General features: G+C 47.3%; 1 protein-coding gene across 1 annotated transcript in view; it reads right to left on the minus strand.

Annotated features, from left to right (window-relative positions):
- Positions 1–10,044: 10,044 nt before the first annotated feature.
- The window catches only part of GNB1L (G protein subunit beta 1 like), a 54,647-nt gene continuing 46,921 nt past the window's right edge, over positions 10,045–17,770 (minus strand). The window contains exon 6 of the mRNA XM_044658907.1: positions 10,045–10,311. Within this exon, the coding sequence (XP_044514842.1) occupies positions 10,045–10,311 (267 nt within the window). The remainder of the gene's footprint in view (positions 10,312–17,770) is intronic.

The following is a 17,770-nucleotide window of genomic DNA, read 5'->3' on the forward strand; positions in this document are numbered from 1 at the left end:
AATGCCAGTGGACCCGCCACATTTGGACTCAATTTACCAATCCAGAATGTATTGTTTGAAGATCTAGAAAGTTTGCTAAGAAAGCAAATATGCGGGGAGAGGCTGGACTAAGCCAAGAAAATGTAGACGAGCCCCATGCATATTTTTCTTTTTCCATTATTTATCCATTATCCACATTTCTGCTTTATGTGGTTGAGTAGAAACTTCTCTTTGATAAAACAATCTATCATCTATTTGAAGAGAGAGCTTGGGACAGCTGGGTAGCTCAGTGGATTGAGATCCAGGCCTAGACACGGGAAGGTCCTAGGTTCAAATCTGGCCTCAGACATTTCCCAGCTGTGTGACCCTGGGCAAGTCACTTAACCCCCATTGCCTAGTCCTTACCACTCTTCTGCCTTGGAGCCAATACATAGTATTGACTCCAAGATGGAAGGTGAGGGTTTAAAAAAATAAAATTAAAATCAATTAAAATCAATCAATAAATTAATTAATTAAAAAAAGAGAGGGAGAGCTCATTCTGCACGTCACTCAGCATTCTATTTACTAGGCTAAACAAACCTAGTTCCGTCAACTGATTTTCTACCATTGGTATAAATTCTGCCCTCTCCCTACTCCACACAGAGCCCTTTGGATACACGAGACAGCCATCACACCTCGTGCCCCCACATTGTTTCTTTTTCAAATACCCCCAAATCCCTTCAAATGATCTTCACAAAACAGAGTTTCGAGGGTTCTCCACATTCTGGCCATTTTCCTCTACAAATCCTCCAGCTTGTTCATTTCCCTCCCACAATATGGCACTCCGAACTCAGCAGGGAAGTGAGGATGGACCAATGGGGCATCTACGCATAAGCCATCTTTCTCTAAGAGTGAGTGACCTTTAATACTTGGCCTCTGGAAATTATGACCATGGATGAGAGAAAGAATTGGCTTAGTTTATGGTCTCCTGGCAAGAAGAGCTGAAAGGGACCTCAGCCATCACTAATTCATCTGCCTCATTTTACAGTGGGAGAAACTGAGGCTCACGGGAGGCGAAATGGATTTTGAGAGGTCTCCCAGTCAGCAAGTGGCAAAGCCAGGAGCAGCAACAGGTCTTCTGACTACCAACTTGGATCCTCTTCCTGTACTACTGTTATGATCCGTGCCAACACAATACGGAGGAAGGACCAGTGTCTCACGGGGCAGCCACTAGGTTTTTTTTTAAACCCTCACCTTCCATCTTGGAGTCAATACTGTGTATTGGCTCCAAGGCAGAAGAGCAGTAAGGGCTAGGCAATGGGGGTCAAGTGACTTGCCCAGGGTCACACAGCTGGGAAGTGTCTGAGGTCAAATTTGAACCCAGGACCTCCCGTCTCTAGGCCTGGCTCTCAATCCACTGAGCTACCCAGCTGCCCCCAGCCACTAGGTTTTTAACAGGGAACGATTTACCTTGAATAGAAGTTTAATATGAACAAAATGGGCTTAATTGAGGTCCCTAAAAATCACAGAAGTGGTCCAGGCTGTGCCAGCTGGTAAAGTAAGTCGACTTCTCCCAGGACATGAGGTTCTTCAGTCCAATTCTCAAACTTTGTTTCCTAATGCCAGCTTCACACTTGAAAAATTATTTTTGTTAGGCACGACCATCGTCTGAAGCTGGGCCTGAAATCTCAGTGAAAATCCAGAATGCCTTTTTTTTTTTAAAAGAAATAATGAACGATTTCATTAAAGTGAACAACAATAATGGGACGACGTGCCCAAATCTGTGTGATATAGCCAAAGCCTGTCTCAGGGGACAATTTTTATTTCTAAGTTTGTACGTCAACAAGAGCCTGAGCAGATGGCTGAATTGGGTCTGCGGGTATAATAACTAGAAAAAGAACAAATTGAAAATCCCCGACTAAACGCCGACAGGAAAATCCCGAAAATCAAAGTAGAGATGAATGAAATTCGAGATGCTTTTGAAGCCACCGAGGAGCATCTGGCTGCTTCTTTATAGGTGGTAGAACGTCGGCTTTGGGAGACGATGAAACAATCGCTCCCGGTTCTCTGAGGTCTTTGAATACGTCTTCTAAACAGCCCTTGAGATTTGTTGTCGTTCAGTTGTTTCCATCTCTTCGTGACCCCATTGGGGGTTTTCTTGGCAAAGATACTGAAGAAGTTTGCCATTTCCTACTCCAGCCCATTTTATAGACGGGGCACGGAGGTAAGCAGTATTCCGTGACTTGTCCAGGGTCACACAGGGCAGTAAATATCTGAGGTGAGATTCAAACTCAGATCTTTCCAACTCCACAGCCTGCCCTCTATCCACTATAGCACTGAGCTGCCCCTTGAGGCAGGCAGTATGATGAAGTATTCTCACTCTAGTTTACAAGAAGGAGCCAGAACTATGACTCGAACCCAAGGCAAGCAGCGCTTTCTCATTGGTCTTTCTCATTTGTTTTGAGTCCTTGAGTTCTGCCCAGGTCTGCGCCAAAGCCAGCAGGGGCTTTCCAGGCTGCTCTACCTGCTGGACTTCATCTGGCTTAACTGCCTGCTCTCCCTCCTCCGCCAGGCTCTGGTTCTGCCCTATGGGACCAGGCTGGACCAATCTGGTCCTTTTTCCCATTGAAATCCTTGAGCTATTAGAAAAGAACAAGCAGCCTCCCCTCCCCTGAGCCTTCTCTTCTCCAGCGGAGAGGAATGATGGAACTGAATGCCCTTCTAGGCTGCCGTACACACTGAATGATGCTCTCAATTTACGAAGCAGGCCAGGGGGCTATTTCCTATTTTTCCTGAGAACTGAAGGCATCCGTGACATCCTGTGGCTCTTGCCTGAGAGTGTTCTGGGTGTCGCTGCTCCCTGATAGAAAAAGGTTCCCTGCCCTAACCTAAACCACTCAGGCCAGATGGGGGAGTCCTGACTGCTTGAGGCTTTGGGAGGAAGAGAACCTCGGCTCTCTGCCCTCGGGAATGGTCTCGGGATCACCCCAAAGTCCATTCAGCTGTCTGACCGGATCTTGCTCGCTGCTGCTCTGGGCTGCCCCGTGCAAAGGAATAACAGTGATGAACCGATTCCTGAGGCTGGTTCCTTCCCTTTCCTCTTAGAAGCAATTCTAAGTATTGGTTCCAAATCGGAAGAGCAATAAGGGCTGGGCAATGGGGGGTTAAGTGACTCGCCCAGGGTCACACAGCTAGAAAGCATCTGAGGCCCGATTTAAACCCAGGACGTTTAAACCCTTGGGTCTTCTTGACTCCCAAGTCCAGAGCTCAATCTACCGTTTCCCTTAGTACCTAGATAGAGCCTTGTACACAGCAGGTGCTTCATCACTGCTGGCTTGGTTTGTCTTTGTTAAAGTGTTTGAAGTTGGTCTTGCCATGGAACTCTCCTTGCTGTCTTATCCCAAAAATACCCTTCGAGAAACTTCTTTCCAACTTTTTTTCGTTAACTATTTCCCAATGATAAGCGAAAGCATTAATATTCATTTAAAATGTTTGAGTTCCATATTCTCTCCCTTCCTCCCCCCATCCTTCGAGAAGGCAAACAATGTGATATCGATTATGCACGTGAAGTCATGCGAAAGGCATTTCCTCATTAGCCATTTGCAAAAAAAATCACGGACGAAACCAAGAAAAATAAAGGAAGTTAAAAAGCAGGCTTCCAGCTGCGCTCAGAGTTCATCCGGTCTCCCTCTGGAGGTCTCCCTCTGGAGGTCTCCCTCTGGAGGTCTCCCTCTGGAGGCTGATGGCATCCTTCATCCCGGGTCCTTCGGAACATCCCAGGCCATACGGCTCAGAGCAGCCAAGTTGATCACACTTGATCGTGGCACGGCGTACGATGGTTCTGCTCACTTCACTCTGCATCAGTTCATGTAAATCTTCTCCTGTCGATGCTCTTGTCCAGCCTCCATCAACTCGGCACTACATCAACTACAGGCGTCGGTTTACTGTCTCAATTCTTTGGCTGTTCTGCCCGACACACGTTTATTCCTATCAGTGTGGCTCGTTTCTGGTTTTAGAGGGCAGGAGCTGCGATTCTCATCAAGCACAGAGACATCTGTGGGCCAAGGTTTAGCCTGAAGTCTTCAGGTGGATTTGTCCAGAGGTCCCAATCTGAGCTCAAGGATGTGCAAGTTAGGCAACACCTGGTCACACTGTACTTCCTCCCCCTCCCCCCGAAAATAATGGGCATTTTTTATTTGAACAATTTTATTTAATTAATTTAGAATATTTTCCCATGATTCCACGGTTCATGTTCTTTCCCTCCCCTAATAACAGGTATGTTATTGGGCTGCGTTTGTGTGATATGGCAGCTGCGAATCCAGGTGCAGACTCTGGCAGGGTAGCCAGCACTCAGCAGGGATGTTGTCCTGGAAGGTCCATGTGGTGGGTACTGGGTTGAGTTGTGGGAGCCATCCTTTAGGAAGGGCATCGCCAAGCTAGAGGGTGTCCAAGGAGTGTGGCAGGGCCGGTGAAGGGCTGGCTATCCTGCCACCTGAGGATTATTGGGGGGAACTGCAAGATGGGCCAAAATTTCCTGGAGAGGGTGGTAAGAGCTCTCTTAGACTTGTTCTTCTGGGTCCCCAGGGCACAACTAGGAGCGGTGGGGATGGGTGCAAAGAGGCAGATGAAGGGAGGCCATGTAGAGGGGGTTGACAAAGACACACGTGGACTTTCCTCCTCTCCAAAATGCAAGAGAAGCCATTGTCTTTGTACAGTCGTTAGTATTTTGTCTCCCCGCTAGAAGAAGAGCTTCCTGAGGGCAGGGATTTTTGAAGAAACCTTTCTTTTAGCCTTTGTCGTTCTTCCTTTCTGAGCACAGTGCCTGGCACGCAGTAGGTGTTGAATAAATCCTAGTTAACTCATTGACATTAGATATTGTCTAGTAAGAAGAGGAGCCATTTCCCCCAGGGCTGCCAACATCTCCCTCCCCCCCCCCCCCGAAAACGTTAGCTCCTCCTTGTAGGAAAGAATCAGATCCCTTTGTTGGTTTGGCCATCTTTGGAAGGATGTTGTCCTTCCTGCAGTCATCACTGTGGACTTTTGTCAGAGAGTGTCTCATGCATCATCTGGCTAATTCAACGTGGCTTCATAGCTTCTACCAGCTTGGACTTGCTCCTGAACTCAGTTCTTTCTTCGTACCATCAGGAGGATTGATCAGACTAGCACTCCTGGTGGGGGCTCCTTCCAGCGCTGCTCATCTATCTTTGGTGTCCACTAACTCTCACCTGGGGCTTCAAGAAACTATCGTATGTGGAGCGGCTAAGCCCAGCAGGCGGGCAAAACCAGACTGAGGGGGTCTGAAGGCCCCAACCCCATCTGTGATGTAGGGGGTGTCTACACCAGCCATGTGGAGAAGGACCAGATGAGAACAGCTTGTTCCAATAGCTTCGAAAGTGGCTGAAGCAGGTGCCGTGGAGGGCTTGGAGCCTGGTCAGATATGGAAGGCGCTGAGGTCGCCCACCTCGTCCCAGACCATCCCCAGGAGCCTTGGCTTTTGTCTCACCCCCGGACTCGGATGTCTCTGGGAGAAAGAGCGAGGCTGATGCCTTTGCCCAATCTCGCCTCGTTTAAATCCAGTTCATGCGCGAGACTCCACCAGGGCCCTTGCTGGTCCTCTTTGGAAAGGGAGGGAGGGAGAAGAACAATAGCGGAATTGCTCGTTTCTTGGTTTCTTCTCTGATGGTCGTTGGCATTGTTGGGATTGGCCCACTTCTGCTTCTCCTTCTCTCGGAATCCTGGAGCCTCCGACGTCTCCCCGCAGACATCGGTGCCGCCCTGGCCATCACAGAACGAACTCCTTGGGGCAGGGAGAAATAGCTGAATAGTTTCCTCTTAGGAAACGCCATGGCAAGGAGAGAGAGCCTGGCCCCGGGGTGGGTAGCGAACATGTCCGTGCCCTCCTGGAAAGGGCACAGACTCGAGGAAGACAGCCCTGGGTGCCAGGGAGCCTGGCTCACCCGCGGCAGCTCGGAGCCTCGATGGGAAGGCCCTGCCTGTGCCAACTGAGTGTTCTCAATCTGAGGAATTTGTCGGAGGTTCTACCTAGTTGACTATCAAGTATTTCTCAAGAATCCCCTGAAGGAGTTTTTTCTCTGCTGTGTGCAAACACAGCTTTTGTGGCTGCTTGGCAAAGCGACAGGTGGGAAACACTTGAGTTCTCATCATCCGCTTAGAGTCACGGAGGCGGCTCCTGGGAAGGGGAGCCCGTGCTGCGGGGACCTCTGAAGGGCTTGCTTCTCGGGTGCTTCGGCCTCTGACCGTGTGGCCTCCTTCCTGGCTTTCTGCTGCTTGCCCCAAAGCCAGGTTAGAGCCCAGACGCTGGAGCTGGAGTCTCCATTCTGCTATGCCTGGCTGTGCAACCTCGGGCAAACCACCCCCTTCTCTGGGCCTTTTTCCTTCTCTGCTAAGTGAAGGCCTCCGACTCTGAGCTTTTGAAGGTCTCTTCCATTCAACCAATCAACATTTATTAAGTGCCTACCATGTGTCAGGGATGCCAAGAGGCCAAAGGTGGCCCTGCCTTCCAGGAGCCTCATTCTAGAGTTCTGTACTCCTAAGGGAAAGAAAGATCCTCATTCTGATGAAAGGAGTAAGGAGGGAAAAAAGGAGGCGCTTCTCGAGGCCAGGCCCATTTACCATGGCGTTCAGCAATTATTAAGCGCCGACTATGTGTCAGGACCTCCTGCTTTAGCTAGGTTAGGAGAGCAGCTCCCTTTGGGGTTAAATCCAGTCTCAGGGTGGAGCAGGCCCATTAGAAAGGTTCCCCAAGTCAATTCATTGCCTCCCTGTGGAAAGCCAATGGGATTGCCTATTTTTCCCAGAATCTTAGACAAGAGGATTGCCTTAAAAAAAAAAAAACAACACCAATTTCCTTATGCCAAGATAAATTAAAAATGGGTAAATGACTTAAATATAAAGAGCGAAATCATAAATAAATCAGGTGAACATAGAATAGTATACCTGTCAGATCTGTGGGAAAGGAAGGAAAGGAATTTAAGACTAAGCAAGAGATAGAGAACATTACAAAATGTAAAATGAATGATTTTGATTATATCAAATTAAAAACAAAACCAGCATAACCAGAATTAGAAGGGAAGCAACGAACTGGGAAAAATCTTTATAACAAAACTCTGACAAAGGTTTAATTTCCCAAATATACAAGGAACTAAGCCAAATTTACAAAAAATCAAGCCATTCCCCAATCGATAAATGGGCAAGGGACATGAATAGGCAATTTTCAGATAAAGAAATCAAAACTATCAATAAGCACATGAAAAAGTGTTCTAAATCTCTAATAATTAGAGAAATGCACATTGAAACAGCTCTGAGGTGTCCCCTCACACCTAGCAGATTCGCCAATATGGCAGCAAAGGAAAGTGGTAAATGTTGGAGGGGATGTGACAAAATCAGGACACTAATGCATTGCTGCTGGAGTTGTAAATTGGTCCAACCATTCTAGAAGGCAATTTGGAACTATGTCCTAAGAGCACTAAAAGACTGCCTGCCCTTAGGAAAAATAGGCATACAAAGATATTTATAGCCGTGCTTTCTATGGTGGCAAAAAACTGGAAAATGAATGGCTGAACAAATTGTGGTATCTACTAGTGATGGGATATGATTGTGCTGAAAGAAATAAAGAACTGGAGGAATTCCATGTGAACTGGAATGACCTCCAGGAATTGATGCAGAGTGAAAGGAGCAGAACTGGGAGAACCTTATACACAAAGACTGATACATTGTAGCATGATCAAATGTAACTGACTGTTACTAGCAGCAACGCAAAGACTGAGGACAATCCTGAAGGACTTGGGAGAAAGAACACTATCCACATCCAGAGAAAGAACTGTGGGAGTAGAAATGCAGAAGGAAAACATAGGATCGATCACATGGTTCGATGGGGATATGATTGAGGTTTTGATATTAAAGGATTGCTTTATTACAAATATGAATAACGTGAAAATAGGTTTTGAACTATGATCCATGGATAACTCAGTGGAATTCAGCTCTGGGAGTGGGGAGGGAAGGAACATGAATCATGTATCCATGGAAAAATAGTCTAAATAAATAAATAAGTAAATAGAAAAAAAACATCTTTCTCAATTAGTATTGATGAATTTTCCTTATTTATGGGGGAGGTTCTATCTCAGGTCCGGTTTGTCTGAATCCTGAATCCAGGAAAGTACCATGTTCTCTCTGCGGCACTGGGGTTCAACTCAGATGCTCTCTGTAGCTTGAGATTGTTTTTCTTCTTTTAAAAAAATGAATCTTAAGGCAGCTTGGTGGCTCTGTGGATAGTGAGCCAGGCCTGGAGACAGGAGGTCCTGGGTTCAAATGTAGCCTCAGACACTTCTTGGCTGGGTGACCCTGGGCAAGTCACTTAACCCCCATGGTCTATCCCTTACTGTTCTGGCCTGGAACCCACACACAGTATCGATTCTAAGACAGAAGGTAAGGGATTTTAAAAAATGTGTTTATATGTAATTGGGAGGTATCTAATAAAATGAATTTTAAAAATATTTTTAAAAGAGCATTTTTCAGGATAAAACAGCAAGAAGAATTCCATGGCTAGACCAGCTCTGTCTCAACAAATTCAAGCCAAACCAGTTGTGATTAAACACAACTCTGTGTAAGGCTCTACCTAGACACTAGGGCAGGGGTTGGCAACATATGGCTCTTGAGCCATATCTGGCTCTTTTGAGGGCCAGATCTGGCTCTTTCTGCAGGAGCCATAAAGTCCATTTTTTTTCAGGCGCTGTTATAGGAGCTGCACTGTGAGCACTGCACGGCTCTCATGAAATGACATTTTAAAAAATGTGGCGTTTATGGCTCTCACGGCCAAAAAGGTTGCTGACCCCTGCACTAGAGGATACAGCAGATAGAGATCTAGATAGGAAGATCTGAGTTCAAATCTGTCCTCAGATATTTACTAGTTGCAGGACCTCAGGCAAATCACTTCACCTCATTTGTCTCAGTTTCCTCTACTGTAAAATGGGGATAATAATATCACCTACCTCCCAGAGGAGGAAAAACCAAAGCCTGGCACAAGACATTTACTTTTCTGTAAAATTTATTTTTCACTTAACAAAAATTGATTTTCTTTCTCTCCTACCCCTCTTACCCCAGGGAGGAAAAAAAAAAAAAAAGAGACAGAGAGAAAGAGAGAGAGGAAAAAAAAGCCAAACCCTTAGTCAAGCAGAACAATTCCTGCCCTGATTATGCAGAAAGACTACAATGGGCGGCATTGCTCATCAGAGCCCCTGAGTCTTTTGGTTGTCCTTATCATATTGCTGTTTTTGTAAATTATTCCTCTGGTTCTGCCCCTTCCCTCTGCATCAGTTCCTACAAGTCTTCCCAGGCTTCTCTGAAACCATCCCCTTCATCATTTCTTACAGCTCAACAGGATTCCATCCTCTTCATAGATCCTAACTTGTTTAGTCTTTCCCCACCTTCTCAATGGCACCAGAAGGAAAAATAAAAAACCGGCTACCAATGTTTTGACTTCGGATCCACTTCCTGATCCCTTTAGAGTACGGGCCCAGGAGCAGTTCTCAGTGGGTCAGAGGGTATTCGCAGTTTGGGGGGCAGTTCCAGAAAGCTTTCCAGAAAGGGAGACCCATTCCTAGTGCCAGCAATGATGCCCGAATGCCGCTGCCTTCCCACAGCACTTATTATTTTCCATTTTCATCAACTTTGCCCATCTGATGGGTGAGAGGCCTTCGGGACCTTTAGGGTGGTTCTAATTTGCAATGATTTAATTAGTGGTTACCTGGAGCGTTTCTTTCCTAGAGCTACTGAGGGTGAAGTTTCTGGCTTAGGAAAAAGCCGATTCCCATCCTCTGACCTTTTATCTAATGGGGAATGACTCTAATTCTTGGATTCTTAGATTCCATTCAATTTCTTATGTACCCTGAAAATGAGGCTCAGTTGGAAAGAGAACTTTCTTCTTCAGGCTGTGGGGCCTCACCTGGCCTTAAGTATTTTATGAAGAGAAAAGGTGTGTCCAGCCCTACAGCCCCCTGTTCATCGCTGCCCCTGGAGGTCCTTGTTGAGCCGCTGCTGAAGGACGAGCCGGGGAGGAGCTCGCTCCTCTCAGCTCTGGTTATACACTGACCAGACACTGATGCGCTGGTCCTTGGAGCCACCGGCCAGCAGCTGCTCCCTCGGCTGCCCAGGATCAGAGAAGGCCACGCAGTGAACAGCTGCGCTGTGGTAGTCCAGGACTGCTAGGGGCTTCAGCTGCTTCCAGCCAAAGAGTCTAATTCGATGATCCCAGCCGGCCGTCGCCAGGATCTTCCCATCTGGCCGGATGGCCACGTCTGCTATGCCGGGGTTGGTGAGCTCCTGAGTTCTGCAAACCTACAAAATTAATAGATGAAAGGACACATTTTGAGTCGCTTAAAATAGACTAGTGAGGAAGAAAAAACCCATTTAACAGGTCAGCAAGGGAGAGGGGAGAAGGAAGAAGAGGAGGAGGAAGGAGTCTGACGCACTCACTACCTTTTATCTTCTCCATAAAGCTCGCCCTCCTCCGGGACACCCTCTTTCAGCAGGAGGAACCACCATTAATCCGAGTTCTGCCTCAGCCTGCACGTCCTAGACCTCTCCATCCTTTGTGTGACACCCCTTGAATCCTTCCTCCTTTTCTCTGTTCCCATTAGCACCACCCTAGGAGAGGCCTCCATTTACACCCACTAGGGCTGTTCCAAAAGTCTCCCAACAAGTCTTCCCACCTCTGTCTACTCTTCCCCTACAATCCAAACTTTACATGTTGGCAGAAGAATATTTTTTACACTAATTTATTTATTTACTTATTTTAGAGGCAGCTGGGCAGAGCAGTGGATAGAGCCTGGAGTCGGGAAGATCTGAGTTCTAATCCAGACCCAGAAACTTACCGGGGAAATCACTTAACCTGTCTGCCCGATCCACTGGAGACAGAAATGGCTCACTCTAGTGTCTTCACCAAGAAAACCTCATGGTCCACGGGGTCACAAAGAGCCGGACATGAGTGAACGACCGAACCACAACAAACTATCCTTTTCATTCATCTGCTCAAAAAATAACCTGTGCTTTCTGAGGAATCAATTAGTCACTATTAAGGGCCCACTAAGGCGGCACATGGGTGCTGGGGATGCAAAAAGTGACAAAAGACAGTCCAGCCCTCAAGGAGCTAAAGCAGGAGACAACCTAGACATAAGTCCATACAAAGTAGGCTAGGATTCAATTCAAATCAATCCATCAACATTCATTAAGTGCCTACTATGTGCCTGGCCCTGGGCACAGTAAATAGGAAGGAAAGAAAGGAGGGAAGGGAAGGCAGGAGACTGAAGAGGGGCTGGTGAAGGCTTCCTGTAAGAGGTAGACTTCAGCTGGGGAGGTTGGGGTCCAGGCATGGGGAGCAGAGACGGCGTTTAGGGACCGAGGAGAGCTCTAACTCCCTCACTGACCCTTTGGCTCAGCCCAGGTCACAGACTCGGACACAGACACAGACACAGACTCTCTCACTCTGTCTCTGTCTCCCTCCTACTTTTGCATCATTCCTCTCCATACCGTGCCAGACAGCTCGGTCTACCCATTGTCCCTTGGAGGCATCCCTGGGCCTCCTGCCTTTGCTTGGGCTCCACTCTGTAGATAACCACAGTATCCCACTTTCCCCCATTGTGCTCTCCCAAGACAGGAAGGCTGGAAGGGCTAAGCAACTGAAGTAAGTGGCTTACCCAGGGCCACCTGGCGAGGAAATGTCTGAGGCCACATTTGAACCCCAAACCTCCATCTCCATGCCTCGCACCCTATCCACGGAGTCCACCAGCTGCCCCCTACCTAAACTTTAAAGGCTAAGAGTGGCCTGAGGAAGGCTAACATGCCAGCCTGAAGGCATGGCCTCCCTCTATTATGGACTGCCCCGATGGCACCTCTCTCTCAGGGTCGTGTGAGGCCCACGTGGGGCATCCGTAAGGGCTTGTCCAGGGCCTGGCACGGAGAAGGCACCATATAAATGCTGGTTTCCCCTGTTCCTCCAAATCCTGTTGGGCCCAACCCAAGGGCTTCAGTCCCAGATACCTTTCTGCCCTGTTCGGAGGAGGCAGCCTTAATGAAGCCTCCTTGTCTGCCCAGCAGGAGCGGTGTGGCCTCCCTGCCTGAGCGTGAGGCCGTGAAGGAGGGACTGAGGGAGCTAATCCCAGCTTTGTCACTGACAAGCTGCAAGTCTGGCATGAAGTGTCTCCACTCAGTTTTTAATCTACAAAAGGAGGGCTAACAATGCCCACCTACTTCACAGGGATCTGGGGCGAATTAACAAATTAGCACCTGCAAAGTGCTTGGGGAATATGGAGCCCTGGGTGGAGAGGGAGGCCAAGAGGAAGCGGCCCTATTATTAGACAAAGCGCTGAAACTCATGGTGGCTCGTGGCTTCAGACCGGGGAAGTGGTTGGAGCAGACACTTAATTTATGTTCGCTGAAACTTAGACCTCCTCCGACTTTACAGAAAGTCCTATCATCTCTTGTGTGAGCCACAGCCGAGCCCACCCGCGCTCAGGGCTCTGGTCGGTCCTGTTGGCTGTTCTGGTTGTCTCTACTGACTCAGCAGGGGGAGGAATCTTTTGTCACCTTTGTCGTCACCGTCATGGCTTTTACCTGTTGTTCGGTTATGTTCGGCTCTTAGTGATTCTATTTGGTTTTTTTGAGGGGAGCAAAGACACTGGAGTGGTTGGCCATTTCCTTTTCCAGCTCATTTTACAGATGAGGAAACCTATAAAATCTGTAAACTAAGGCAAACCAGGTTGGGATTTGTCCAGGGTCGTTAGATAATATCTGAGGCTGGATTGGAACACAGGAAGCTGCTCTATCCACTAGGCCACCTAGCTGCCCTTACTACAAGCATAGTAATAGCAGGGCACCGAGTAAATAACTTTGTATGTCTTGCCTCTACAAGTTATCTGGGAGAGGCGGAATGATGGGTCCTCCAGCCTTAAAAACTCCCCAAACTTCAGTCCTGGTTTTATTCAGCCTGGAGCTCCCTCCACTGGGGGAGATTCCAATCCCTCCATGCCTTAGTTGATGATGACTTCTTTTCATTTTAATTTTTTTCCTAGATTACATGTCGATACAATTTTTAATATTCATTTTCTGACATTTGCCATCAATGTTCCCTCCCTTTCTCCCACCTCTCTCCCTTCCTCAGGAAGGCAGGTAATATAATATAGGTTGTACACATATTATCATATAATACATATTTCCCTATCTGTCATGTTGTGAAATAAGTCACATATTGCTTAAAGGGAAATTCATGGAAGCAATAAAGTGGAGAACGATATGTTTCAACCTGCATTCAGACTCCGTCTGTTCCTTCTATGGCAGGGGATAGCCTTTTCCCTCATGAGTCCCTTGGAGTTATCCTGGATCTTTGCCTTGTTGATAGGAGTTAAGTCATTCACAGATGCTCATCACATATTATTGCTATTACCAGGTACAACATTCTCCTGGTTCTGCTCACTTCACTTTGCATCAGCTCATAGAAGTCTTTCCAGGTTTTTTTGGTGATCATCTTATTTGCCATTTTGATGATGGCTTCTTGAGTTGCTGTGGCTGACCTTCGAGCGATGAGCCTCTCCTCCATTATCTGGGTCCCTCACACTACAACCCCACAGTCTTTTGTAGAGCCCATGTTCAAAGGCTTCTCAGCTTGGTAGGACTCACCACAAGCTGGTACTACACTTCCAGAACCAATGAAAACCTAGGGCTGTCATCATGCCCTGGTGGAGGTAATGAAACAGAAGTCAGTGTGAGTGCCCTTCTAAATAACTTTAAAGCACACTATGGACTGGGTGAAATGTACCCAAGGGGCTCTGGGATCTCTTCAAAGTGCTTTTTCTTGGTCCTCTTAGATTTTTCTGGAATGTTGGGAATCATTCTGCCTCTGCGCCTGCTTCTTCCTCTTAAAATGAGGAACTCTTAATATAATATCTGAGGTCCCTTAAAACAAGATCCCTCCCCTCTCTTTCCAACCTCCCAGTTACTGCCAAGAGCACCACCACCCTCCCAGTCATCCAGGTTCCCAGGCTTGAGATCAGGCAATGAGCTTATGCCATGTGCTTCCTCTGTACCTGTCGCTGGTGAAAGGAGAAAAGGCAACCCACCCCCCTTCAAGTTCACTCCAAGATGACTCTCAAGGGCAGCCCAACTGGAGGATAAGATGCCATGCACAAATCTAGGTACCTCCAAAACACACAGGGGAGGATGAAGGGAACCCAAAAGGGGCAGGCACGAGGCATCCATCACTGCTCCTTGCTCTTCCCACATTCATAGCGCACTGTCCCAGGCATGAACTGGAGAGTTTTGCTTTTTACGGGTATCCTCAGTGCTGCTTACTATAGTGTGTTTTGTTGTTCAGTCATGTCCAGCTCTTTGTGCCCTCTTTTGGAGTTTTCTTGGCAAAGATACTGCAGTGGTTTATCATTTCCTTCTCCAGTTCATTTTATAGATGAGGAACCTGAAGCTAATGAGTTAAATGACTTGCCCAAGGTCACAGAGGTTGGATTTGAACTCAGGACTTCATGGCTCCATGCCTGGTTCTTTGTGCATTGTAGCTGTTCACCTTGTGGGTTGTAAGTGCTTAATAAGTGCTTGTTGATTAATTAATTCCTTGGAAAGTGTCTAAAGCATTTTTTTTTGGTCTTTGAGGGGAGAAAGAAATATGATTTTAAAAAACAAACTATTTTTAACATTCATCTAAAAAATTGAGTTCTAATTCCTTTTCTCCCTTCCTTCTTACCCACCCTTCCTGAGAAGGCAAGTAATCTGATATAAATTATACATGAGCAGTCATGCAAAACATTTCTATATTAGCTATGTTGCAAAAGAAAACAGACAAAAAAAAAAGAAAAGAAAAAGAAAGTAAAAAATTATGCTTTTGATCAGCATTTAGATTCCATCAGTTCTTTCTCTGGCAGAGCACAGTATTTTTCATTATAAGTTCTTTGGGAATATCTTGGATATTTGCATTGTTGAGAATAGCTAAGTCATTCAGAGTAGATCATCATATAATATTGCTGTACTGTATACAATATCCTGGTTCCACTCGATTCACTCTGCATCAGTTCATACAAATCTTCCCAAGGTTTTCTGAAACCACCAGTTCATAATTTTCTATAGCACAATAGTATTCTATCATCCCCACATACCACAACTTGTTTAGCCATTCCCTAACTGATGGCTAGCGTCTCAATTTCCAATTCTTTGTTACCCCAGAAAGAGCTGCCATAAATATTTTTGTACAAATAGTTCCTTTTCCTTTTTAAAAAAATTTCTTTGGGGTATAGACCTAGTAGTGGTACTGCTGGGTCAAATAATATATGTATTTAAAAAAAATTTTTTTAGACCCTTACCTTCCGTCTTGGAGTCAATACTGTGCATTGGCTTCAAGGCAGAAGAGTGGTAAGGGTAGGCCATGGGGGTCAAGTGACTTGCTCAGGGTCACACAGCTGGGAAGTGTCTGAGGCCAAATTTGAACCTAGGACCTCCCATCTGTAGGCCTGGCTCTCAATCCACTGAGCTACCCAGATGCCCCCAGAGTATATGTATTTTTATAGCCCTTTGGGCCCAGTGCCAAAGTGCACTCCAGAATGGAGAGATCAGAATGGATTAGTTCATAATTCCACCAGCAATGTATTAATTTCCTATTTTTCCATATCCCCTCTGATATTTGTCATTTTCCTTATGCGATAATAGCTAAACTAAGAGGTGTGAGATGGTCTTCAGACTTGTTTTAATTTATAAATCAAAAGTGATTTAGAGCATTTTTCATATATATTTCCTATAGCTAGCTTTGATTTCTTCTGAAAACTACTGGTTCCTATCTTTTGATATGTATTTGAGAAATAATTGCCTTTATCAGAGACACTTACTGTAAAATCCCCATCTCCTTCAGTTTTCTGCTTTCTTTCTTTTCCTTCCTTCCTTCCTTCCTTCCTTCCTTCCTTCCTTCTTCTTTTTGCCTTTACCTTGGTTCCAAAGCATCAGAGTGGTATGGTCTAGGCAATGGGAGATAAGTGGCTTGCCCAGCACCACACAACTAGGAAGTGGCTAAAGCTAGCTTTGAACCCAAGACTTTCATCTCAAGGCCTTGTTCTCAATCCAATGAGCCACCAAGCTTCCCCCTCTGGTTTTCTTCTAATCTCGGCTGCATTGGTTTTGTTTGTGCCCAAACCTTTTAATATAATCTAATCAAAACGATCTATTTTATACTTTATAATGCTCTCTATCTCTTGTTTGGTCATAGGTTCTTCGCATATTCATTGATCTGACAAGCAAACTATTGCGTGCTCCCTAATTTGCTTTTGCTATCGCTCTTTGTGCCTCCATCCTGTGCCCCCTTTGGCCTTATCCTGGTACAGGGTGTGAGACACTGGTCTGTCTCTAGCTCCTGCCACACCACAGAAACATCTTAATGTTTAAGGACCTTTGAGGACGCAGCCTGGGAATCTGCCCGGGGCAGATAAGAGCACCGGGAGGGAGCACACGCTGTGTGGCTCGGCCGGGATCCAAAAGCAGCCTGAAGGGGCAGGAGGCCGAGGCACGTCGATGAAGCCGGCATTGGCAGGGATAAATGTAAACATTACACTCGGGCTAAAACAAGTCAACGTCCCAAGGCCCGAGAAGGGAAGCACGCAGGGCAGCCGGCTGGCTCGGAGAGCCTGGGCTCTGGGGCACGGTCCACCCTGGGATGGTGTAGCCAAGAGAGCCATCAGGTCTCGGGGTGTATTATGGGAGGCCCAGCGGCCAAGCCAAGGGAGCTGGCGATCCTGCACTCCTCTGCACTGGCTGGACCACGCCAGGGGGGCTGGCTTCAGTTCTGGCCAGGACCTCTGAGCTAGGCTCGGAGAAGGCGACCAGAGCAGTAGCCCTGGCCAGAGGAGGGAGGGCTAAGAGGCCTGGGATGTTTACTCCCAAGAAGAGGCGGAAGCGGAGATGGGAGAGCCGTCCTCAAGGGTTGGAAGAAGCTGGCTGGTGGGGGACTTGCTCTAGGACCCCCGTCTGCCAGGATGGGGAGGGGAATTCTCTCTTGGGAATGGTTTAGACTCAAAGGTCCCTCTCAATTTTGTGATTCTATCAGAGATTTCTTCATGTGTCATGGCCTCCCCATCCCATATAAAGCGGTGGCTGAAAGCTTCTGGGTTGGTACTCGGGCTCCTGAGGTGCCGGGCACCCACCTTTGTACAATGAGTCCTCTTTCTATCGTGGTGAAGCCCGAATGACTTATGTATTCACTTTTAAACTAGCCACCTTGGCTGCTGTTATAAGGAACAACGTGTTCCCAGGGTCCACGGCACCTGCCTTGGGTCACTCAGAGCCAATGGCCGGGTTTGGACAAGCCCAATTCCCGCTAGAGGGCTAATGGGGCCTGGGAAGGGGGGGGGCGTCTCACGAATGTCTGAGAACCTCAGAGTCCAGATGAATGTAGATCTGAACATTCTCTGAGGCTCGTGAAGGGAAGGGAACGGGTCTGGCTGCCACCTGTACTCAACCTAAACGGTTCCTCCATCTCAGCTTTCTTTTCCTTCGAAAGCAAACCGATGCTGAAAAGCAGCTGACGAAGGGCTCTCCGTCCAAGCACGGCAGCGGCTCAGGACGTGGTGACGCTTCACTTCGCCCACATCCGAGCAAAGAGAAGGCAGCTTTCAGCATGGCGGGGCCTTCACTTGGGAACCCGACGGGGCCTCCGAGGTGAGAGCAGAGGGGGGCTATTATCACCTCAGAGGCCCTGTCCGGGGAGGCCGACCTAGAACGGAGGGGAAGGGGTCACCGAGTGGCTTTCAAGCCC

The sequence above is a fragment of the Gracilinanus agilis genome, chromosome 1, assembly GCF_016433145.1.
Source record: "Gracilinanus agilis isolate LMUSP501 chromosome 1, AgileGrace, whole genome shotgun sequence".
Classification (NCBI taxonomy): Eukaryota; Metazoa; Chordata; class Mammalia; order Didelphimorphia; family Didelphidae; genus Gracilinanus; species Gracilinanus agilis.